This window comes from Eschrichtius robustus, chromosome 2, assembly GCF_028021215.1.
Source record: "Eschrichtius robustus isolate mEscRob2 chromosome 2, mEscRob2.pri, whole genome shotgun sequence".
Taxonomy (NCBI): domain Eukaryota; kingdom Metazoa; phylum Chordata; class Mammalia; order Artiodactyla; family Eschrichtiidae; genus Eschrichtius; species Eschrichtius robustus.
Window position 1 is genome coordinate 58756086 of NC_090825.1, and position 26147 is coordinate 58782232.

A 26147-nucleotide genomic window follows, 5' to 3' on the forward strand; every position below is an offset into this window, starting at 1 on the left:
GGGAAGGCAGTGGGACTTTAAGTTCTTTTTTTAAGTAGATTTACTTTACCAGGGACTTTTCAGGACCAATAGTCACTCCTATTTGTATTCTTACTTCCCATAAGGAACAACTGTTATTTATGCAAAGGTAGAAGTGTTGATTTAAAGATTTGTTTAAAGTTTATTTTAGTAAAAAGAAAGCCAGAGAGTCAATATTGTTTATGGCAAAAATGTCTTTATTTTAATTAATTGCAAAAAACTATTAATCTTACTACAATAGTTGAAGAGTTATATTTTTTCTTAAAACAGTAAACACATCTTAAGTAGTAACTCATAAAGTGTGTATTAAATAGGCCCACCAGCCCACACACAACAAAATATGAACACTGGTTAATAATATGAACAAATACCTAATAAATTATTAAGAAAACAAGGCTTTAGAATGTTAGCTCCTCACATTCCACATAGAACTTCCAATGCTCATCCATTATATGGCATGGGAGAAATTCTTGATCGCTGATTAACAGTATTTCATTTATTTGAAGATAATGTGGGATGCTCTGCATTGACTCTTTGGAAGTTCCTGTTTAAAGAAGAGTCAACAAATTAAAAACTGTCGTTTAAAAAATAAGATTTAAAGATGATACAAACAGATGGAGAGATATACCATGTTCTTAGATTGGAAGAATCAATATTGTGAAAATGACTATACTACCCAAAGCAATCTACAGATTCAATAAATCCCTACCAAATTACCAATGGCATTTGTTTACAGAAGTAGCACAAAAAATCTTAAAATTTGTACGGAGACACAAAAGACCCCGAATAGCCAAAGCAGTCTTGAGGGAAAAAAAGGGAGCTGGAGGAATCAGGCTCCCCGACTTCAGACTATACTACACAGTTACAGTAATCAAGACAGTATGGTACTGGCACAAAAACAGAAATATAGATCAATGGAACAGGATAGAAAGCCCAGAGACAAACCCATGCACGTATGGTCACCTTATTTTTGATAAAGGAGGCAAGAATATACAATGGAGAAAAGACAGCCTCTTCAATAAGTGGTGCTGGGAAAACTGGACAGCTACATGTAAAAGAATGAAATTAGAACACTCCGTAACACCATACACAAAAATAAACTCAAAATGGAGTAAAGACCTAAATGTAAGGCCAGACACTATAAAACTCTTAGAGGAAAACATAGGCAGAAAACTCTATGACATAAATCACAGCAAGATCCTTTTTGACCCACCTCCTAGAGAAATGGAAATAAAAACAGAAATAAACAAATGGGACCTAATGAAACTTAAAAGCTTTTACACAGCAAAGGAAACCATAAACAAGACAAAAAGGCAACCCTCAGAACGTGAGAAAATATTTGCAGATGAAGGAACTGACAAAGGATTAATCTCCAAAATTTACAAGCAGCTCATGCAGCTCAATATCAACAAACAACCCAATCCAAAAATGGGCAGAAGACCTAAATAGATATTTCTCCAAAGAAGATATACAGATTGCCAACAAACACATGAAAGGATACTCAACATCACTTATCATTAGAGAAATGCAAATCAAAACTACAATGAGGTATCACCTCACACCAGTCAGAATGGCCATCATCAAAAAATCTACAAACAATAAATGCTGGAGAGGGTGAGGAGAAAAGGGAACCCTCTTGCACTGTTGGTGGGAATGTAAATTGATACAGCCATTATGAAGAACAGTATGGAGGTTCCTTAAAAAACTAAAGATAGAACTACCATACAACCCAGCAATCCCACTACTGGGCATATACCCTGAGAAAACCATAATTCAAAAAGAGTCATGTACAACAGTGTTCATTGCAGCTCTATTTACAATAGCCAGGACATGGAAGCAACCTAAGTGTCCACTGACAGATGAATGGATAAAGAAGATGTAGCACATATACATATATTGGAATATTACTCAGCCATAAAAAGAAACAAAATTGAGTTATTTGTAGTGAGGTGGATGGACCTAGAGTCTGTCATACAGAGTGAAGTAAGTCAGAAAGAGAAAAACAAATAACGTATGTTAACACATATATATGGAATCTAAAAAAAAAAAAAAAAAAAAAAACGGTTATGAAGAACCTAGAGGCAGGACAGGAATAAAGACGCAGATGTAGAGAATGGACTTGAGGACGTGGCGGGGGGAAAGGGTAAGCTGGGAAGAAGTGAGAGAGTGGCATGGACATATATACACTACCAAATGTAAAACAGATAGCTAGTGGGAAGCAGCCGCATAGCGTAGGGAGATCAGCTCGGTGCTTTGTGACCACCTAGAGGGGTGGGATAGGGAGGGTGGGAGGGAGACACAAGAGGGAGGAGATATGGGGATATATTTATATGTATAGCTGATTCACCTTCTTATAAAGCAGAAACTAACACACCATTGTAAAGCAATTATACTCCAATAAAGATGTTAAAAAAAACAAATCAATGAACTTAAAGATACAGATTCAATAGAGATTATCTGCTCTGAGGAGCAGAAAAACAAATAATGAAGAAAAATGATAGAATCTCAGAGTTTTGTGAGAAAAAGGAATCACATAATAAAATTAGAAAACCCAAGTTTGAACAGCTTAAATGTTCATCAAGTGATGAATGATAAACAAAAGTAGTATTCTACTCAAGTCCATAAGCTGCAGGGTAGGCTGGAAGACACAGGGAAAGCCAATGTTGCAGTTCAAGTCTGAAGGACATCTGCTGAAGAATTCCCTCTTGCTCAGGGGAAGTCAGTCTTTTATTCTACTCAGGCCTTCAACTGAGTGGATGAGTCCCATCCACATGGTGGAGGGCAACCTGCCTTACTCAAAGTCCACTGATTTAAATGTAAATCTTATCCAAAACCACCTCACAGAAACATAAGAATAATGCTTGATCACATTCTGGTCACTGTGGTCAGTCAAGTTACACATCAACAACAATCAGAGCCTCATGGGCCTGTAGAACAAAAACAGGTAATTCAGTATTTGTATTATCAGAGTTCCAGAATAAAGTACAAAGAGAGTGGGACTGAGAGACTATTCAAGGAAATAACGGATAAAACTTCCCTAATTTGGTAAAGGACAAAACCCTACAGACTGAAGAACCTGAGCAAATGAGAAACACGATAAACCAAAGAAATCCATGCCAATACACACTGTAATTAAACTTTAGAGAGGTAAAAACAAACAAAAACAAATCTTAAAAGCAGTCAGAGAGAAACAACACATAATCTAGAGAGGAACTCCACTTGTAAAGACAGTGGATTTCTCATCTGAAACAACAGAGGCCAGAAGGAAGTAGCATTTTATTTTAAATGCTTGCTTATTGTACATTGAGATATAATTTACATACCACAAGAAAAAAAAAAAAAAACTAAAAACAGAACTACCGTATGACCCAGCAGTCCCACTACTGGGCATATACCCTGAGAAAACCATAATTCAAAAAGAGTCATGTACCACAATGTTCACTGCAGCTCTATTTACAATAGCCAGGACATGGAAGCAACCTAAGTGTTCATCGACAGATGAATGGATAAAGAAGATGTGACATATATATACAATGGAATATTATTCAGCCATAAAAAGAAATGAAATTGAGTTATTTGTAGTGAGGTGGATGGACCTAGAGTCTGTCAGACAGAGTGAAGTAAGTCAGAAAGAGAAAAACAAATAACGTATGTTAACACATATATATGGAATCTAAAAAAAAAAAGGTTATGAAGAACCTAGGGGCAGGACAGGAATAAAGACGCAGACGTAGAGAATGGACTTGAGGACACGGGGAGGGGCAAGGGTAAGCTGGATGAAGTGAGAGAGTGGCATTGACATACACACACTACCAAATGTAAAATCGATAGCTAGTGGGAAGCAGCCACATAGCACAGGGAGAACAGCTCTGTGCTTTGTGACCACCTAGAGGGGTGGGATAGGGAGGGTGGGAGGGAGATGCAAGAGGGAGGAGATATGGGGATATGTGTATATGTATGGCTGAATCACTTTGTTATAAAGTAGAAACAAACACCCCATTGTAGAGCAATTATACTCCAATAAAGATGTTTAAAAAAATAATAAATTCTTAAAAAAAGTAAAAAATAAGATTTAAATTTACTTATTACAAACCCTAGACCCTAGTCAAGTCTATGAGCACATATAACAGGTTTTCTGACCAGGTTATTCTTCACTCACTCCATTTTCTATACCCAAGATAAAGCTGTAAATCAGCACTTCCTATCTTGGAAGAAAGAAGGCTGTTTGCAGTCTAAAACACCAAGGCAAAAAAAGGATAACTGAAGCTTCTGAAGGTAGTTATACAAAGCCCCTCTGTGCCTCAATTTCCAATAAATTGAGAATAAAACAGTTGTAAAGATTAAATGAGATACTGCATGTGAAATGCCTGTCTACTGCCTAATACAGAGCAAACACTCAATAAATAGTAGCTGCTATTATTATAGCAGGTATTTATTACTAAAAAGAGTGTTAGGCTGGAAGATGGATGATCAATTTTCTAGGTCACACAAACTTGGTTGTGATCTCAAGCAAGTTATATGGCTTATCTAGATTTCCATCTCCTCTGAGAGGTGAGAGAGTTGATGATCAGCAGGGTCCCTTTTAGCTCTGCCAGTTTAAGAGTCAGTGATGCTAAACTGGCTTCTTTAAGCTCTCCGATAATCTCAGAGATTCTTTTCTTGGAGATTGGCTATATGAGCTATATGTCATTCAACTAATTGAATCTTATTCCAAGGTTAGCACCAACATGCTATCTGTGTGACCTCAGCCGGGCAGTGTCAGATAGACGTATCGCATAGTCCAAGAGCTTTGTTCATAATTCTAAGCAGTACAAATGTTTACATAGTTACACATCTGCATGGATATCTGGCGCTCCTGATAAAGTACCCATTTATCTGTCTAATGGTGATCCCACCCTAATTTGCCTCTGGAGGACCATCCCTTTCCTCACATTTGGTCCATGTGCTTCTGGTGAAATTGTTCTCAACTGTGTGGCTGAACCACACTGACTCCATTTTGTCAGCTCCATCTTAGGTCTGCAGTCCGACCCCTTCCCTTTCTGCATGACTGTACTTTAGCCTACTCACAAGGAATGCGCCCAAGCCAGCTTTTACCTTTGTCTTCATCTGATATGAAAACTGGAAGAATGCCTTTGCTGACGCAGATAGTTAATAGTTCTCTATCAGCTTACCCTTGTCTTCAACTGATATGAAAACTGGAAGAATGCCTTTTGCTGATGCAGGTAGTTAACAGTCATGAGACCCCTCAGGGAAGGGCAGGGAGGAAAAACAGGGGTTCCTGTCAGTGTGGACCAACCACGCTTCTCCCAAGTAGTCAGATTCTATTTTTAGCTTTGGTCCCTTTAAATCCTCCTTACCCTTTTCAGAGGCAGAGTACGGCTATGAATGCTTCTGGATCATCTCCTGATCCTTCCTACCCGTGTGTAAGTTACCCACAATAAACTTCACAATTACCCTTTATGGAGTTGCCTGCTTAGTTTTTTGGTCTTAAAGTTCTTGCTCAGTTCAGGGGATATAATTCACTATCTCTTCCTTCCAACATTAATCTCCTGATTTGTTTAGATCTAGGCCAATCAGTGAACAGGCATTGATTCAGGGTAAGAACACGACCCATTCAGAGTGAAGTTACATGCAATGAGATCTTTTTTTTGCCTTCTGGGAAAGAGCCACATCCAAATTCTTTCCCTCTGGACTTGAATCTGGAAGCATGTAGCTCTGGGATGATGAGAGGAGAGGCTGCTACCATGGAGCTGAGAAATGGAAAGCAAGAAAAACTGGGTGCTCAGTCATGCTCTTTGAACACTGGCTTAAGCCTGAAGAACCTACTCCTGGTCTTTCATGTACATGAGTCAATAAAATTCCTTTTTATGGGGGGTGTAACCCAGTCTGATTTGGGTTTTAAACTGTTACTTACAACCCAAAGAATTTAAACTGTTTTACACATGGTCCAAATGTAAACAAAATAATTCCCTTATTAGCAGGTTTGTTTTATAGACTATCTGAAGCAAGGTATCTCACAAAAGTTGGGAGTGGAGAGCATTCATCCTTCAGGAAAAGCCCATGGAAATAAGGCTTTAAATATTAAATTAATTTTGCTAATATTAGCTTAGTTTCATCAGAGCAAGGATGGGCCTGTATGCACAAAAAACCTATTCTCTTTCCAGTGAATGGGCCTTGCCTTAAAAGTCACAGACCCAAACATAGGCACTTGTAAGAGATGGCCAAGAGCACCTGAATAGCTTCATCTTGTTTGTAACCAGAAATTATCACCATAGGGCTCACATAGAGAAGGTCACCAACAAAAGTGCAGAATGATAAGCAGTGGCTCCACAGGAAGCAACCTGCCCATCTTCCCAATTGCCATGCTGGAAACAGAGTGGCCCAAACTTGGGTTGCTGAGATGATATAACAAAAGTGTTTGAAAACCAGCATTTTTGGATGGACATTTGTTAACCTATTAACCCATAGAAGTGGAGTTTGGAGTTTTCAATAAAGTAATGCTAATGTTAAACCTTTTTTTCCTTTTGCCTTACCATTCCCATCATTCACCTTTGTCAAATGAGAAAATAACACCTATGTGAAAGTTTTCTGTAAAATTGTAAAGTGTTATTCAGTACTGCTTTGCACTCTAAACTAGCTTTGCTTGGAGCTGATCTGGCTCTCTCTCTCCCTTACGTGCTGTAATAAATTAAGATAAAGGGACCATTTTAGGCCCACCTTCTTCTTTTTTTTTTAGCAGGGCTGACTTTATCACTAAAGTCAGTAGGGTGTGATGGTTTTGATTTATAACTTTCTCAACAGGTTAGCCATGATATATCCACAAAAGTTATTTGGTTGATATTCTGTCTAGTGGCTATTCACATGGCTTCTCTTTCAAAGGAACAGAGGTCATGGCAGCCAAAATCCCACCCCCAGATCCACTCAGTTTCACTGTCAGCATAATACACTCCTGACTTTCCTGTAATCTGCAGGACTTTAGGAAAACTGCAAGTGGCTCTGTGGTAACAGAAGGTGCCACTTCCTGGGTAAGCCCATGGACATGAAATTCTGGGAACATACATATCACACCACAAAACTTAGTATTAAGACCATCCCCTAGTTTCTCACAGAATAGCCTCTTTTCCATAATGATCAGACTGGAAGAAACAAAGACCATTCCTTACAAAACACCTGTTCTCATCTCCTTTACCTCTCAACTTCTGCTGCCTTTTCTTTCTCCTCTACCACCTCTTCTGCAACAGGTATCTCTGAACTCCATCTGCCACTGCATTCCCACCCGTTTCATTCCAGCCCATGCTACTAGGATCCGGCACCTTTGGCTGACAACTTCTAGCTTCCAGATTTCTTTGTTGTTATCCACAGTTCCCAATATATTGGGATGGGGTGGGCAACAAAACAAAAAACACATTCATACAGAAAACTGAGCTAAACAGGGTAATCCTCATATAAGAAAATGTAAGAATACAGCAAACTGATTTCAAATTTATGATCCCAGTTTGAATTGTGTTAAGTAACTATACAATTGCTACGTTGTCTTATTACATAATAGTACAAGCTTCAAAATTATTTGAATCATTCCAGGCAAACAACATCCAGGAAAGTTAAAGACAAAGAACTTCACTAACTTTTCTTCCTTTTTTGAAGTTGAGTAAACCTTTTCTCCATGTCTACATATGGAAAGCATACCTGAAAGCATCAATGCCAGTATGTAATATTTTTAAAACTCTTTGCTTTTTCTTTTCATAAAAAATTAAACATACATGCAGTGTACTACAGCTACTTAAAATAAGTAAAAATATATTGTGATTTGTATTATCAATCTTCTGAGAAATAAATAATAACCTGTTACTACAGTAGCTGAGAACACAGTTCTAGAATTGAGATTCTCTTCTGTGGGCCCTAGTCTGGGCTCACTCTGCACGTCTCCTGCTTTCAGGGCTTTTAGAACTGTTTTCAGTGTTTTACTTTTGTATATACTCTAAATTTGGCCCGAAGGTATGGTTTTACTGCAATCCTCTCCCTGCCCCAACTCCCCTGCTGCCCAGGTAACCAACGATAACAACCCAGGGTATATCATATCCTTCTATAGTTTGTTTCTGTGCTCTAATAGTCATATCACACATTTGTCCATCACTTTTCAATACTTTAATCCTTGCACAACCATGTGAGACAAGAAAGGGAAAGAATCCAAGTAGTTAGGAAACTGAGATTTAGATTTTATTTTTTGATTTAATAATTCATTTATAGTACTCAATATACTCACTGTTACTTAATAGGAACTTAATAGGTTGCACAAAATACAGGCACTTAAATATAAAAGAACAGTGAACTAAAGTTTCCTCACCAATGCAGTCTATACTCTTACTACAATACTTACTACTCCCACCAAGCTTTGGGCCAGTTAGCATAGGAACAAATAAAGGGACTGCAGGAAGCACACACTTAAAAGACCTGCTTCCAAATTGGAAGCTCCCAAACACTGGAGTTTTGCTTCCACTCTAGCCCTCACAGTCATGTTGGAGGTAGGTAGCTAAGAGGGAATGAAGCAGCAAGATTCAGATACTGGATGTAAAACGTTTAAATTTAATATACTTTATAGGAAATGATTTTACTTTGGGTCCATTAGTAAATTGTTACTGTTCCATGGAAAGATCTTAGAAAAACTAAGCTGTTGCGATCTGCAGCAATATGAACTGACAGGTACGGCACTGTAATACCAGGAGCAAACACACACATAGTCTTAAGCAGTCTGACAATACCTACTATTCATTTTTCCCAGTCCTGACTGTGGGGAGGATTAAGTGTACTAGTGCTCGGAAGTTCAGTTCTGCTTAAGGGGCCAGACACCTGTGGCTCTGGAGCCTCAAAGAAACAAAGAGGAATAGGAGGATTTAAAAAAGAAGTTCTATCACTGAAAGAATTTTTGTGAATGAGGTAAAGAGAAATTAGAACCCTGAGAGATAGTAACTTAATCTGTTATTTGGTCAAATAATTACCATCTTCTTTGCAATGATAACTAAGGACATCTACTTGTAGCTTTGTGACAAAGAATTTTTCCATCAGAACTGTGAAAACCACCAATTCACCCCATTAGCAGGTAGGAGCCCTTCTCCCTTTAATTTTCACTTTTACTTGGGGTAGATTCCCTAGGCAAAGTCAGTGCCCTCTGAGATCTATAAATAAAATTTCTCAACAGTAGCACATTTAGCAGCCCAGTACAACTAGGAAGATAGCAATTTAATCGGACATTTGTCTTTTCTTGTTGTCCCTAAGCCCCAACAGGAAATGCACAGCTAAGGAACCATTCTGCTTATGGACAAGGTAGGGAGAAATAAATCTCCCTTAAGTAATATCGCCAGACTTTAGATATTCTGCACAAGTCTGCTTAAACTGAATTGATAGATTCATTAGTAGGCAAAAGAATGGGCTCATGCAATTATTCATGTTATCTAGTGGCCAAAACTGGCACTTCAAAATGACATACTAGTTAGGTTAAAAATAATTTAACTTTTACTGTTCTTTTTCCTGTTTTTTTTTTTTTAAACTAATGACAGTGTTTTGGTTTTTTTAAAATTTATTTATTATTTATTTATTATTATTACTTTTTGGCTGTGTTGGGTCTTTGTTTCTGTGCGAGGGCTTTCTCTAGTTGCGGCAAGCGGGGGCCACTCTTCATCGCGGTGCGCGGGCCTCTCACTATCGCGGCCTCTCTTGTTGCGGAGCACAGGCTCCAGACGTGCAGGCTCAGTAGTTGTGGCTCACGGGCCTAGTTGCTCCGTGGCATGTGGGATCTCCCCAAACCAGGGCTCGAACCCGTGTCCCTTGCATTGGCAGGCAGATTCTCAACCACTGTGCCACCAGGGAAGCCCATTTTTCCTGTTTTTTTGGGGGTTTTTTTTACAGTAAAACAGAACCTTTAATGTATGTCATGAAAACGTCTTTTATACCAGATTTCAATGACCATTGAAAAATGCAATAAATAATGTGAGATAAAATAATTTTTAGACAAAGTAGAGAGGGTTTATGAATGAAGGAAATTCTAAAGGATATAACACAGGAAGGAAACTTGTCCTGGATGGAAAGTTTGAGAAGTGAAATAGAACAGAGAGCAAATAAAGTAGTAAATATGTAGATAAATCCAAATGAACACTGACACTTAAAAACAATACACAATACAAATACTACATATGATAATACACAATTATGTAAGGCTGATGAATTTTGTTTTTAAACATCTTTATTGGAGCATAATTGCTTTACCATGGTGTGTTAGTTTCTGCTGTATAACAAAGTGAATCAGTTATACATATACATATACATATATCCCTATATCTCCTCCCTCTTGCATCACCCTCCCACCCTCCCTATCCCACCCCTCTAGGTGAACACAAAGCACGGAGCCGATCTCCCTGTGCTATGCAGCTGCTTCCCACTAACTATCTATTTTACATTTGGTAGTGTATATATGTCCATGCCACTCTCTCACTTCGTCCCAGCTTACCCTTCCCCCTCCCCGTGTCCTCAAGTCCATTCTCTACGTCTGTGTCTTTATTCCTGTCCTGCCCTTAGGTTCTTTGGAAACATTTTTTTTTTTTTTTTTTTTAGATTCCATACATATGTGTTAGCATACGGTATTTGTTTTTCTCTTTCTGACTTACTTTACTCTGTATGACAGTCTCCAGGTCCATCCACCTCACTACAAATAACTCAATTTCGTTTCTTTTTATTTTCCTCTGTTTTTGAAAAAAATTCCCTTAATATATCAAAAGCAGAAATAATCAGATTCATTATTTTCACTGATGGTTCAATTCTGACACATCCCTAACCCATTTTACTTCTCTGGTTCTCAGTTTCATCATCTGTAAAACAGGTCCAAGACTAGCTGATCTATTAGGTTCACTTACAACTTGAAAATTATTGAACTCAGACTTCCAGAACTTGTGCTTACAAACTAAGCATTCTACACTTCATTACGATTATGGAATGAAACATCACTTGCTCTAGTTATAAATGAAAATTAACATACTTATGTATACATTCTCATCCTGAATCAGAAATATAATTCCAATCAAAGGCAAAATGATTAAGAATAATTTTAATGAACTGTAAAAATACATCTGCTCTAGTTATGATGGGGAAAAATTCTACTATGGCTATTTAAATACAAAGTTCAGGGACTTCCCTGGTGGCGCAGTGGTTAAGAATCCACCTGCCAATGCAGGGGACACGGGTTCAAGCCCTGGTCTGGGAAGATCCCACATGCCACGGAGCAACTAAGCCCGTGCGCCACAACTACTGAGCCTGTGCTCTAGAGCCCACGAGCCTCAACTACTGAGCCCGCGCACCGCAACTACTGAAGCCTGCGTGCCTAGAGCCCATGCTCTGCAACAAGAGAAGCCACTGCAATAGAAGCCCGCGCACCGCAATGAAGAGTAGCCCCCGCTCACCGCAACTAGAGAAAGCCCATGCGCAGCAATGAAGACCCAATGCAGCCAAAGAAAAAAAAATAAAGTTCAGTGTCTTCTGATAAATGAAGGATCCCAAAGGATAAATATGGTGATAGAGTATTACATGATTGGATATCTAAAACTAAATTAATAATTTGGCACAGATTTACATTGATAATATCAAAAGCCATCTGTGGGGCTTCCCTGGTGGCTCAGTGGTTGAGAATCTGCCTGTCAATGCAGGGGACACGGGTTTGAGCCCTGGTGTGGGAAGGTCCCACGTGCCGCGGAGCAACTAGGCCCGTGAGCCACAACTACTGAGCCTGCGCGTCTGGAGCCTGTGCTCTGCAACAAGAGAGGCCGCGATAGCGAGAGGCCCGCGCACCGCGATGAAGAGTGGCCCCCACTTGCCGCAACTAGAGAAAGCCCTCACACAGAAACGAAGACCCAACACAGCCAAAAATAAAAAAAAAAAAAAAAAAAAAAAAAGCTATCTGTGAAAACTGTACTGGAATCAAGAAATAGACTTATTATATTTAGAAGTTTAAAACTATTTAGGCCCTCATTGTTCAGGGGAAAATTGAAATTAATAGGTGGTTCTTTAAGCTGAATTGGGTTTGATTTTATATGTAAAGTGTTCAGGTTTTCTGTGTCTCTGTCGTACAGACGTGAACCTTGGAGTTCTACTGAAAAGAAGCTCCTAAATGTCCTAATGTATGTAAAATAATCTGGCAGGGGGTCTGGCACATGGCAAATGCTCAACAGGTAATTTGTTTTCTTCTCTTTCCTCCCCTATCAGTAGATATAAAATACCAGGATGAAAAAAAATACGATTAAAATAATGAAAAAGGATCAGGAGTTTAAACAGGAGCTGAAATAAACACCCTCTGCTCTGTTATCAGGCACCCATCTTCCTTGGCTGTTTAAGAAGTTCTTAACCACATAAAACAGAAGCACCTGTGAATGTTTGTGTTCTATTACATATACTTCTACAGAGAAATGAAGCACAGTAACAGCACTGAAATGAAGAAAACTCTTTCTTTAAAGTCATTTATTCACAACAGATTGTAAGTAGGTCAAAGACCGTTTTCATTAAAAACAAAAAAAGTCTATTTTTTTCCTGAAAAAGCATGTTCTATTTTCAAATGAACAAGTGATGTTAGATCTTCCTGAGAGAAAATTATAAATTAAATAATCAGTGTGCATTAAATGATAGCCTGGGGAAAGAAAGGCCTCAGGAGATACTCTTTTTTTGTTTGTTTGTTTTGCTTAGATGAATACATTCAGCTTCATGTGTTTTGAGTGTCTTGGTACTATGGTGACAGGGGACATAAACATATAAAACTGGCTTTCCAGGAAAATAATGAAATGTGATCTATATTAACAGAATGTTTTTCTAAAGAACTTTGTGAAAAATATGTCAATATGTTTATACATAATGTTCACATTATGTAATAGAAGTTTTGGAAATGTTCATTTTTCCCATTCCAATATATACTGAAATATCAATGAAAATTCCCTCAATAACACAAAGGAGGAACTATAGCCAAGTAGGCAGAGGGGAGAGAGGCTTGGGAGGAAGCTGTGAAATTTTAAGGGAAAATGCATCATAGACTTACTCCATTTTAAAGCTTATAAAGGACTTTAGAGATAGATATTTCAGGGATTTCATCAACAGAACTTCATTTTTAAAGATTAGCATTGGTATGTTTACAATCTTTCATTAGAAACAACATATATCCTCAAATGTGTTAATATACCACATTTTAACATCCTGGAGTCCATCAATACATTGCCTCAAGTTGCCAAGTTATCTAGTTTTTGTGTAGAACTCAAATAAATAAGAAGCTCTTCCATTATCTCTGACTTACTGAAGCAAGTCATTTTATCACTTATCTTCATGACTCATGATTTTCTTGATACCATGAATCCAAAATGATATGTAGAAGTAAACTGGATGAGGGGAAAGGAGAAATAGTTCTCTTTTAAATTTCTGGTTGAGAAAATGTGGAGGGCCATCATTCTTTTTTCTTGTTTTTTTGAAGTATAGTTCATTTACAATGTTGTGTTAGTTTCTGGTATGCAGCAAAGTGATTCAGTTATACATATATATATTCTTTTTCACCTTCTTTTCCATCTTCTTTTCCATTATGGTTTATTAAAGGATACTCAATATAGTTCCCCATGCTATACAGTAGGACCTTGTTGTTTATCTATTTTACATATAGCAGTTTGTATCTGCTAGTCCCAAACTCCTAATTCATCCCTCCCCCACCACCCCCTTTCCCTTTTGGTAACCAGAAGTTTGTTCCCTGTCTGTTAGTCTGTTTCTGTTTCACAAATAAGTTCATTTGTGTCATATTTTAGATTCTACATATAAGTGATATCAGGTGGCACATGTCTTTCTCTTTCTGACTTACTTCATTTAGTATGATAATCTCTAGGTCAATTCATGTTGCCGCAAATGGCATTATTTCATTCTTTTTTATGGCTGAGTAGTAATTGTGTATATATACTACATCTTCTTTATCCATTCATTTGTTGCCGATGGACATTTAGGTTGCTTCCATGTCTTGGCTATTGTAAATAGTGCTGCTGTGAACATAGGGGTGCATGTATCTTTTCGGATTATAGCTTTGTCCAGATGCATGCCCAGGAGTGGGATTGCTGGATCATATGGCAACTCTATTTTTAGTTTTTTAATGAACCTCCATACTGTTCTCCATAGTGGCTGCACCAATTTACATTCTCACCAACAGTGTAGAAGGGTTCCCTTTTTTCCACACCCTCTCCAGCATTTGTTATTTGTAAACTTTTTAATGATGGCCATTCTGACAGGTGTGAGGTGATACCTCATTGTGGTTTTGATTTGCATTTCTCTAATAATTAGCGATGTTGAGCATCTTTTCATGTGCCTATTGGCCATCACTATGTCTTCTTTGGTGAAATGTCTATTTAGGTCTTCTGCCCATTTTTTGATTGGGTTGTTTGTTTTTTTGTTGTTGAGTTGTATGAGCTGTTTGTATATTTTGGAAATTAAGCCTGAAGGGCCATCACTCTTATACCTCACAGTTAGACAGAAAATTCAGATAAGGGAGATTAATTCAGATAAAGGAGATAGTATTAACTAACCAAAATCCCATTTACCATTTGTTGAATTCTTCACCACAAATTCTGTTATAGCCTGTGAGATCTAGGAATGTCCACCTATGAGGACAGTCAACCGTAAGTAAATTCAGTTTTAAAATAAGCAGTCCTTTGGATCATATTCATGCTTCCATTCACTCATTCATTTATTCAATGAACATTTTACTTGGAAGCTACTATATGCCAGGCATCGGGAATATAATAGGAAGCAAGAGCCCACAAAAATCTCTCTGAACTCAAAGATCTTCTCAGTCTATCAAGGGGTTAAGATTAGGTAACTAGCAATTATTTATAATATAGAGTGATATACGTAAGATTTAACTATCTATTTACACAATAGTAAGCTAGAAACTATACAGTTAAAAACTTAAATAAAACTGAAAGTTTCTCTCTCTCTCTTTTTTTTCACCTTGTCCAAATTTCATTTTTTCCAACAGTTATTTGCTTGGTTCCTGTACTAGGTCATCTAAACAAGGCATGTCTGAAAGTGAAAGGGAGTGGTACTAATAACTTTGCTGGATTAGGGACTGCCCTGGTCAAATGGGGATACATGGTCATCCTAGTGATGGGAAATGTAAATATCTCTTCCTAGTCCACTTTTTCCAAAAAACAGTATTCTGAAGAGTGTGATCATCAAAAAGCATAAGAGAACAGATATGTTCATGATCTGAAGTAGGCTAATTAAATCCACATGGACATGTTTTTCCTTTAGACTTTATGGTCTCTATGGTGTCAGAGCCACAACTTCCATGACCACATTTTGATATGCAGAAGAGGGGAAAAGATTCTCTCCAGAATGCTTTGCTTGTAATAAGGTTAGAGACTTTACATTTTTCTAACTTACCAGGTCTTTGGATTTCTGTCAGGTACCACAAAACCAGGTACAAAAGAATCCTAAATCAAGGATGTTCCAACAAAACTTCAACAGCAGCCTACGGATGCCTGCAGGGACCTGTCTATAGATTCCTAGGTCCAGATCAAGGTAGCAAGATGCTGGTTGGCATACTGGCGCCTCCACAGTTCTCAAATTAGCACTAACATTTTCTGAAATATCTAAAGGAAAGAAAATTCAGGATTTCTGGACAGAAATTAGTAACAAGAAACTGTTTATACTGCAGGCAACAGAAGCAGCAATTCAGAACCCATTTTTTATTTCATGCTCATTTAGCAGAGGAACTGTGAGCCCTCTGAGGAAGAAGATGCATGGCTGGGGCTGGAAGTACGTGCCTGGAGCTAGAAAATCTGAGGAGCAGATATCCTTTCTGATATGAGGACGAACCTATATTTCTGCTTTGACTCTTAAGGGTAGAAACTAGGAGAAAGGGTTTGCTTGACTTTCCTTCAAGTGTGTGTGGGCGCACGTGCACGAGACAGAAAGACGAGAGAGACAGGAGAGACAGAGAGACAGAGAGCTTGAGTGTACAAGCACAAGAGTGGGTGTGCTTTGGAATCAAAGTGAAGGGTTGAATATTAAGAATTTTCAAATTATTACCTGCACAAGAAATCAGATACTACTAGTCATTCAAAGTCAACGGTCAGGCTGGCTGCATAAGAATCACTCCTAAAAACTCAGGTTCCTTGGCCTATCTCTAAGATTAGATTAGGTAAGGAACCAAAGACCATGAATTACTACAACTCCTTCCAGTTTCTTAAGCCCTTTAACTTCCCCACAATTGTTTTATTTTATGTGTTTCCCCAAAATGATGAAAAATACTTTTGAGGCTATCCTTAGAAAACTGGGGAAAATGCATCTTAATCTGAAGCCAGTTTTTGAGACAAAGGTTAGAGTGAATTCAGTATAAAGTTAGGAAAGTACTTTGCATCATTGGGATTTGTTGTAAGGAAAGGAGTAACCCTGGGAAACCCCTGGTTAGGGGTTTGTGATAGTAATCCTGTTCGGTTCTTGACTCTGGTTGTCACAGAATTATCATTTTCTGTTTTGTACCTCCTCTCCTCATATATTGTCCCCAACTGGTCTAAGACAGGGAAACTGGGGGAAAAAGAGGGTGCACTGCAGCAGAGAAGGGTGATATAACATTAGTTATGTCTGCTTTTCATAAATGTGTGCCGCCCTTTCCAATAACTTCAAAATCGGCTGCTGATTGGTGAAGACCACATTCTCTTCAGTTTTCTGAAGGTTTATTCCATTAGATGAAGTGTATTAGTGTACCCTAACAAGCAAAGACTTAATTCTAGTATCTAGGATCTATTTTTAGAAAATATGGAAAACTAACCAAATCATGCCTGCAGGAAGGAAAAAAATACCATTTTTCCCTTTTATATGACACTTAAAAAAATCTAACTAAAGTAAGCACATCACAGATTCAGAGAAAGGAATTGTGAGGGAAGGTGTCATTCTTCTAGAATTTAAGTTAAATGGTGTTTAAACGGAGTGCTGTAACAAAAAAAAAGAAAATAACAAGTTTTGGTGGAGATGTGGGGAAACTGGAACCCTTGTACATTGCTGGTAGGAATGTAAAATGATTCAGTTGCTGTGGAAAATAGTAATGGCTGTTCCCCCAAAAGTTAAACATATAATAACTATATAATATAGCAATTCCACTCCTTGGTATACACCCAAAAGAACTGAAAAACAGGTATCCAAACAAATATATGTATACACCTGTCCAATAGCCAGAAAGTGGAAACCCAAATGTCTATCAAAGGATGAAGAAATAAGTAAATTGTGGTTTATATATATATGCAATGGAAGCCATAAAAAGGAATGAAGTACTGACAGATGTTACAATGTAGATAATCCTTAAAAGCATTATGCTAAGTGAAAGATGCCATACACAAAAGGTCATATATTGTAGGATTCCATTTATATAATATATTCAGACTAGGCAAATCCACGCAGACAGGAAGCAGACTGGTAGTTCCCAGGGACTGGAGGGAGTGGGGAGTGGGAAGTAACTGCTGAATGGGTATGGGTTTCTTTTTGGGGTGATGAAACTGTTTTGGAACTACACAGAGCTGGTGGTTGTAAAACACTGTCAATGTACTAAATGCCACTGAATTGTTCACTTTAAAATGTTTATTTGATGGGCTTCCCTGGTGGCGCAGTGGTTGAGAATCTGCCTGCCAATGCAGGGGACACGGGTTCGAGCCCTGGTCTGGGAAGATCCCACATGCCGTGGAGCAAATGGGCCCGTGAGCCACAACTACTGAGTCTGCGCGTCTGGAGTCTGTGCTCCGCAACAAGAGGCCGCGACAGTGAGAGGCCCGCGCACCGCAATGAAGAGTGGTCCCCGCTTGCCGCAACTAGAGAAAGCCCTCGCACAGAAACGAAGACCCAACACACCCAAAAATAAATAAATTAAAAAAAAATGTTTATTTGAATGTCATGTGAATTTAACCTGAATGGAAAAAAAAAAAAAGACAAGTGCAATGCCTTCTCAGCAGATGTGGGTGTGTTTTTCCCACAACTAAGAAACAGGTGTTGGTCTGCACATACCTGGAAGACAAGGTTGATGTTGCTGAGGTACCAAGTTTGGGTCTGGAGGCAAGGGTAATTCCTCAGAAATATACTTTAAAAGTTCCTTCCCCCGGTATGTTACCTGCACATAATTAAACACAGAACTTCAAAATCATATATTTTATAAGAAGCAAATACACCTTTCTCCTGCAAATTGTAACTCCAGTAAAGTATTGATTGTTGTACATTATGTATTGGCAAACTAGCCCACAGCCAAATCTGGGCTGCCATCTTTTTTGTAAATAAAGTTTTACTAGAACACAGTGATACCCATTCATTTACTTAACATCTATGGCTGCTTTTATGCTACAACAGTATGGAGTAGTTTTGACAGAGACCATATGCTCACAAAGCCTGAAATATGTATTATCTGGTCCTTTACAGAAAAAATTGCTGATCCCTGATATGTATCATTAATTCTCTCATATGTTCACTTATTCAACAAATATTAATCCAGCACCTGCTACTTTATAACTTTCAAAAATTAATGTTGCATTAATAAAATTAAGTCATAAAAGTAAAATGGTACTTTTCAAGAAATCAGATACACAACTGGTTAGATTAACTGCATTTTAGGTCTATACATCAAAGTTTTTTTGTTTTTCTTGGTTTTTTTTTTGAACTTAGTTATTGTTTATCAGCCCAAAAGGTCAGAGCTTAGAAATATGTACATACAAATGGGCTGGACTGAGGAGGACTGGCAAACACCTGCCAGAAATGTTCTGAGACCAAGGGTCTTTGCATCCTCCGGACTTAGTTCTAGAGCAGTCTAATAATATACTCCCAGAAGCTAGGTTCACTATGGTTAAACCAGCAAGTCTCAACTTGGACATCCCTTCCTCCAGGATGCCTTCCTATAACTGCTAAGCTCAAGTAATGACCCTCTTCTAGGATCCCATAAAGTCTGCTCATATTTCTGTCAAGGCACTTACCCCACTTAAAGGAAGTTATGTATTAATGTGTCCGTTTCCACTAAACTATAGGCTCCTTGAAGAAAGATCTGTATAATATTAGTTTTTATTCTCTAGCTCTTCATACAGTGCCTGACAATACTAGGAAAGAACTCTTAAGTCCCAGCTCTTAAGCAAAATTCTTAAATTCTCTGAGCCTGAGTTTGTGCATCTGTTAAATGAGTATCTCCAGATTTTTAAGTTGTGAGGAGTAAAGGAGATAATATATATGATAATATATACTTTTGGCATGCTGTCTAGCACATCCTGAGTGCTCAGTAAATGCTTGTTACTGAACAGAGCGAGGAAGGCCTAAGGAATACAGAATGGTTAGGCAGCCTTTTAGCTCAATCCTATGACTAAACAAAGCTTGGTAATGTTAATGGAACAGACCTGGCCTACTCAGTATGCTAAACCCTCCTCACTTGCCAGGGAAAAAGAGCGATGAGGCCACTGAATGCCACCTGTCATTTCTCCAAACAACTAACATTTAAAAACAATGGATTTTGAACATTCATCCAAGAACAGCAGAATACACATTCAAGTGCACATGGGACATTTTCCAGGATAGATCACATACTAGGCTACAAAACAAGTCTCAATCAATTTAAGAAGACTAAAATCATATCAAGCATCTTTTCCAACCACAACACTATGTGACTAGAAATCAACTACAAGAAAAAAACTGCAAAATATCTCTATAAACACGTGGAGGCTAAACAATATGCTACTAAACAACCAACGGTTCACTGAAGAAAGCAAAGAAGAAAAACAAAATACCTAGAGACAAATGAAAACAAAATCATGATGATCCAAAATCTATGGGATGCAGCAAAAGCAATTGTAAGAGGGAAGTTTATAGTGACACAAGCTTACCTCAGGAAACAAGAAAAAATCTCAAATAAATGACCTAATCTTACACCTAAAGGAGCTAGAGAAAGAAGAACAAACAAAACCTAAAGTTTGTAGAAGGAAAGAAATCATAAGGATCAGAGCAGAAATAAATGACACAGAAACTAAAAAAAAAAAAAAAAAAAAAGAAAAAGTCAATGAAACTAAAATCTGATTCTTTGAACAGATAAAATTGATAAACCTTTAGTCAGACTTATCAAGAAAAAAAGGGAGAGGGCCCAGGTCAATAAAATCAGAAATGAAAAGGAGAAGTTACAACCAACACCACAGAAATACCAAGGATCTTAAGAGACTACTACAAACAACTACATGCCAATAAAATGGACAATCTAGAAGAAATGGACAAATTCTTAGAAATGTACAATCTCCCCACACTAAACGAGGAAGAAATAGAAAATCTGAATAGACCAATTACCAGCAATGAAATTGAATCAGTAATTTAAAAACTCCCAACAAACAAAAGTAAAGGACCAGATGGCTTCACAGGTGAATTCTACCAAACATTTAGAGAAGAGTTAACACCTATCCTTCTCAAACTATTCCAAAAAACTGCAGAGGAAGGAACACTTTCAAACTCATTCTAGAAGGCCAGCATCACACTGATACCAAAACCAGACAAGATATCACAAAAAAACCTCACAAAATTATAGCTAATATCACTGATAAACATAGACACAAAAATTCTCACAAAATATTAGCAAACAGAATCCAACAATACATTAAGAGGACCATACACCATGATCAAGTGGGATTTATCCTAGGGATGCAAGGATTTTTTGACGTCTGCAAATCGATCAATGTGATATACTACATTAACAAACTGAAGAATAAAAATCATATGATCCTCTCAATAGATGCAGAAAAAGCTTTGACCAAATTCAACATCCATTTATAATAAAAACACTCCAGAAAGTGGGCACAGAGGGAATATACCTCAACATAATAAAGATCACATATGACAAACCCAGAGTTAACATCATACTCATGGTGAAAAGCTGAAAGGATTTCCTCTAAGATCAGAAATAAGACAAAGGTGCCCACTCTTGCTACTTTTATTCACACAGTATTGGAAGTCCTAGCCACAACAATCAGGCAAGAAAAAGAAATAAAAGGCATCCCAATTGGAAACACATAAGTAAAACTGTCACTGTTTGCAGATGACATGATACTATACATAGAAAATACTAAAAACACCACCAGAAAACTACCAGAGCTCATCAGTGAATTCAGAAAAGCTGCAGGATACAAAATTAATATATAGAAATTTGTTGCCTTTCTATACATTAACAATGAACTATGTATGCATATGGCTGATTCACTTTGTTGTACAACAGAAACTAACACAGCATTGTGAAGCAATTATACTCCAATAAAAATGTATTTAAAAAAAAAACAATGAACCATCAGAAAGAGATTAAGGAAACAATCTCATTTACCATTCCAACAAAAAGAATAAAATACCTAGGAATAAACCTACCTAAGGAGGTAAAACTCCTGTACTTGGGAAACTGTAAGACACTGATGAAAGAAACTGAAAATGAAACAAACAAATGGAAAGAAAAACATGTTCTTGGATTGGAAGAATTAATATTGTTAAAATGACCATACTACCCTAGGCAATCTACAGATTCAATGCAACCCCTATCAAAATACCAATGGCATTTTGCACAGAACTAGAACAAATAATTTAAAAATTTATATAAAACCACAAAAGACCTGAATAGCCAAAACAATCTTGAGAAAGAAGAACAGAGCTGGAGGAATCATACTCCCTAACTTAAGATTATACTACAACGCTACAGTCATCAAAACAGTATGGGCACAAAAACACACACACAGATCAACAGAACAGAACAGAGAGCCCAGAAGTAAACCTATGCACTTATGGTCAATTAATCTAGGACAAAGGAGGCAAGAATATACAATGGAGAAAAGACAGTCTCTTCAATAAGTGGTGCTGGGAAAAGTGGACAGCTACATGTAAAAAAATGAAATTAGAACATTTCTCATATCATATACCAATCCAAATGGACTAAAGACCTAAATGTAAGACTGGAAATCATAAAATTCCCAGAAGAGAACATAGGCAGAACACGCTTTGATATAAATCAGAGCAATATTGTTTTGGATCTGTCTCCTAAGGCAAAGGAAACAAAATAAAAAATAAACAAATGGGACCTACTTAAACTTAAAAGCTTTTGTATAGCAAAAGAAACCATCGACAAAATGAAAACACAACCTACTGAAGGGGAGAAAATACTTGCAAATGATATAACTATTTGCAAGTATTAAGGGGTTAATATCCAAAATGTATAAACAGCTCATACAACTCAATATCAAAAAACAAACAGCCTGGTCAAAAAATGGGCAGAAGACCTGAATAGAAATTTTTCCAAAGAAGACATACAGATGGCCAACAGTCACATGAAAAGGTGTTCAACGCTGCTAATCATCAGAAAAATGCAAATCAAAACCACAATGAGGTATCACCTCACACCTGTCAGAATGGCTATCATCAAAAAGAACACAAATAACAAATGTTGGCAAGGCTGTGGAGAAAGGGGAACCCTTTCGTATGCTGTTGGTGGGAATGTATATTGGTGCAGCCACAGTGGAAAACAGTATGGAGGTTTCTCAAAAAACTAAAAATAGAACTGTCATATGATTCAGCAATTCCAGTCCTGGGTATATATCTGAATAAAAACCAAAAACACTAATTTGAAAAGGTACATGCACCCAATGTTCATAGAAGCATTATTTACAGTTGCCAAGATATGAAAGCAACCTAAGCGCCCATCAACAGATGAATGGATAAAGAAGATGTGGTATATATGTACAATGGAATATCACTCAGCCATAAAAAAGAATGTAAACGTGCCATCTGCAACAACATGGATGGACCTGGAGGGTATTATGCTATGTGAAATAAGTCAGACAGAGAAAGACAAATACTCTCTTATCACTTATATGTGGAATCTAAAAAATAAAATGAATGACTATAACAAAACAGAAACAGACACAGATAGAGAAAATAAACTAGTGGTTACCAGAGTGGAGAGGGAAGAAGGGAGGGGCAAGATAGGGGTAGGAGATTAGGAGGTACAAACTACTATGTATAAAATAAATAAGCTATGAGGATATATTGTACAGCACAGGGAATATAGCCAATATTTTATAATAAGTTTAAGTATAATCTGTAAAGATTTTGAATGACTATGTTGTACAGCTGAAATCAGCTACACCTCAGAAATAATAAAGTTTACCTGCAAGTATATAAAAAGAAGAAAGAATGGATTTTGTTCACATTATCACCCTGACAATATCCAACACACCTCATGCACTCATCAATGTGTAGGCTCAGTATGTTTTCACCTATGTCTCAGATTTAAAGTATATTTTTATCAGTTAGTGCTGGGTAAAATTTTACCTTAGTAGCCTTAGAGGTCATGAGACCCCATAGGTCCCAGACATATCACTAGGGATAATTCACACATTCAAAGAACACAGCTTTAAGAAAATCCACTGAGTTAAAAATCTATTTTCCACAAGGTAGGAGTGATTTAATGAACAAGGATAACAATGAATAGACCTCAAACTGAACAGGCACTAGGTCACTTCAGGAGACTGAAGCGGCAAGAGGAGTGAGTGATGTCCAGTGGAGTATGCATGAGGATTCCCTTGGAAAAGCTGTACAGCAGCTCAGTTGCTTGGGTACGAGGTATGAGTCATCTCCGTGTCTAGTGGCTGTGTCATTCTGTCTGATGTAGGACAAGACCTAGTTTTCTGGCATTTCTTGCCCGACAACCGACCAGTCCTGGCTCTATAGACCCACCACTGTACTAGGAACTAGTTGGTAGAAATGTTCACATTTACTGAGGTAGCAAAAAGCTCCTATCAAGAAGTGACTGTGAATTCAGGAGTTACCCCAAGACAAGAGGGGTAGAGGTTACTGTGGTAAATTTTAAAAGAGGCTTCAAAAAATTGTAAACAAACCCACTGGGGCAGTGTTTCTCAGCTTGTGGTATTTACTAGAAGTACATGAGTGTCCTACAGTAATTTTTGAAACTATTTCCATTTTTAGGATAATTTAAAAAAAAATTTAAGCTTGCTCAGATAATCTGCATGAGTATCTTACATCCAAGAATTGCCCTAATTTTAGTGCCCACATTTGTATTTGGCTTCACTATCACATAGATGTTAAACAATATGACTCCAATTGACATGGCTAATGAGAAAAGACCAGAGGCAATGTGATATGTAAATGAGGCATATAAGTACAGAGTGAGAGCCAAATGATATCACAGCCAGCTATTCAAAAGCAGAAAATGCAGTAGTTCCAATAGAGAAAAAGAGTGGGAGGACTGAGTCATCATCAGTGGGCCACAGGCATGTTAAGCTCAAAAGAACCTAATCTACAGCAATTAGTACCATATTCACACTGTGAGCATAGATTCAGTTTCAGCAAAACAATATCATCTATCATGAATTTAAGAAACTTTGTAATAAAAAGGGATTTCCATGGGTATAATGTTAATTACTAATATGCAAATACGATTTATGAATCCATGGAAAGGATTAGGCAGGTTGAATTGAAAGTAGATGGCCTGGTGACTCCAGTGGTGGGAAATAAAAAATAATAATAATACAGGAAAAAAGGAACACAGAGAGACTATAATATAAAGCAGAGAAAATTTAAAATGTGCTCATGTAAGTGAAGGACCTGAAACACTGTTCTGGAAGCACCTGCAACAGAGGTCTAGGAGACCAGAATGCAGAGTTTAGGGACAAAGACTGAGATAGGAGCTAGGAAGGAGAGTGGGCAGAGCTGAGTTGGACAAAAAACGAGAGGAAACCACCTTCTATTACTGGTGCACTGAGACTTACTGTAATGGTTAGTGGAGGTTGAAGGTATTTGCAATTCTGTGAAACAGTAATGGTGACTGTCTGATGACTCACGCTTTCCTGGGTGAATCACTGCAATACTGTTCCCTGAAGGGGTGCCAAGGACATCTGGAGGTGGCTGATCACTGGACCTCAAGGGTGTCAGTCATCGATACTCTTCAAATTGGTTATTAAACTGGGCTTATAACTCAGAACACAGAACTGAGGGGGAGACCACTAAGTCTGGGAAGTCTGAATAAAAATTCAGAAATATTTTTTTGGGAGGCTAGCAATTCATGGATAACACTATGTTCAAACATAAAAGTGCACCATAACTTCTGTGTATCTTAGGCCCCTTTATCATAACTTTCGTCTTTAGGGGAAAATTTTGCTTTATTTTATCAGAATACTAGTAACATATTAATTAAGTTATCAATTCACCAGTGGTTCCAAATTTTCTATGTGGAGTCACAGGGACCTGCAATCACTGTGGAGGTGAGGTGGCAGGGACAAGAGGGGAAGATCAGGGGCATTCAATTTTCTGAGACTAGGTGAGGAACAAGGAAGGAGAGGCTCAGTTAGCTGTGCAATCCTGCTGTGGGGAATTCTGGCAAATAGGAACTGTGGGAGAAAGCATGTAGCATATTGCAGAAGGGATGCATGAGGACAAAACTAATTTGGAGAACTTTCAAATTCCTTAAAAAAAGGAAATAGTTTTATCATCAAAAAATATGTACCTTTCCATTTGAATATGAAGTTAAAGATAAACTTAAGAATGACCCACCTTACTCCAAGCATAATTCCAGGTCACGTAACTGTCAGCTCCTAGAAGATCCTTGAGCCAGATGACTGGGTTTTGATAAATCTGACCATTTTCTACCTTAATTTTGCCATTCAATAAAACACTGGCTTTATGGGTTGTCTCCTGAGGTGAAAAGTAATACAAAAATTAGGATTAAAAAATATCTGAAATATGTGAACTTCTGCTTCTGTCCATGATGAAGTAACAGGGACCAGATTTACCTTAACACATGACACAACCAAAAAAAAAAAAGGCAAACTAAATATATGAAACAATGGTTTCCAAGATACCAAACATCAGGGAACAAAGTATAGTGATCCTGAGAAATGAGAAACTAATGAGGTGAGCCCTACAATTGTCCTAACTCACTGCCTTGAGAGTTTCGAGGTCATGGTACAGGGAGAGGGCATCCAGGCATAGTCTAGGGAGGCATGATGGCGAGAGTTTGCAGGACAGAGTACTGAAGAAGAGAGAAATATATAGAGATAGAACTCTGCAGATCTTCAGGGGAT

At 37.7% G+C, this 26147-nt stretch overlaps 1 protein-coding gene across 1 annotated transcript in view; it reads right to left on the minus strand.

The window, feature by feature from the left end:
• Positions 1 to 371: 371 nt before the first annotated feature.
• ANKRD31 (ankyrin repeat domain 31) overlaps positions 372 to 26147 on the minus strand; it is a 138880-nt gene continuing 113104 nt past the window's right edge. Inside the window, exons 23-25 of the mRNA XM_068533441.1 lie at positions 25618 to 25758; positions 18070 to 18172; positions 372 to 562 (exon numbers count right to left, since the gene is read on the minus strand). Coding sequence (XP_068389542.1) covers positions 417 to 562; positions 18070 to 18172; positions 25618 to 25758 — 390 coding nt within the window. The 3' untranslated portion in view covers positions 372 to 416. The remainder of the gene's footprint in view (positions 563 to 18069; positions 18173 to 25617; positions 25759 to 26147) is intronic.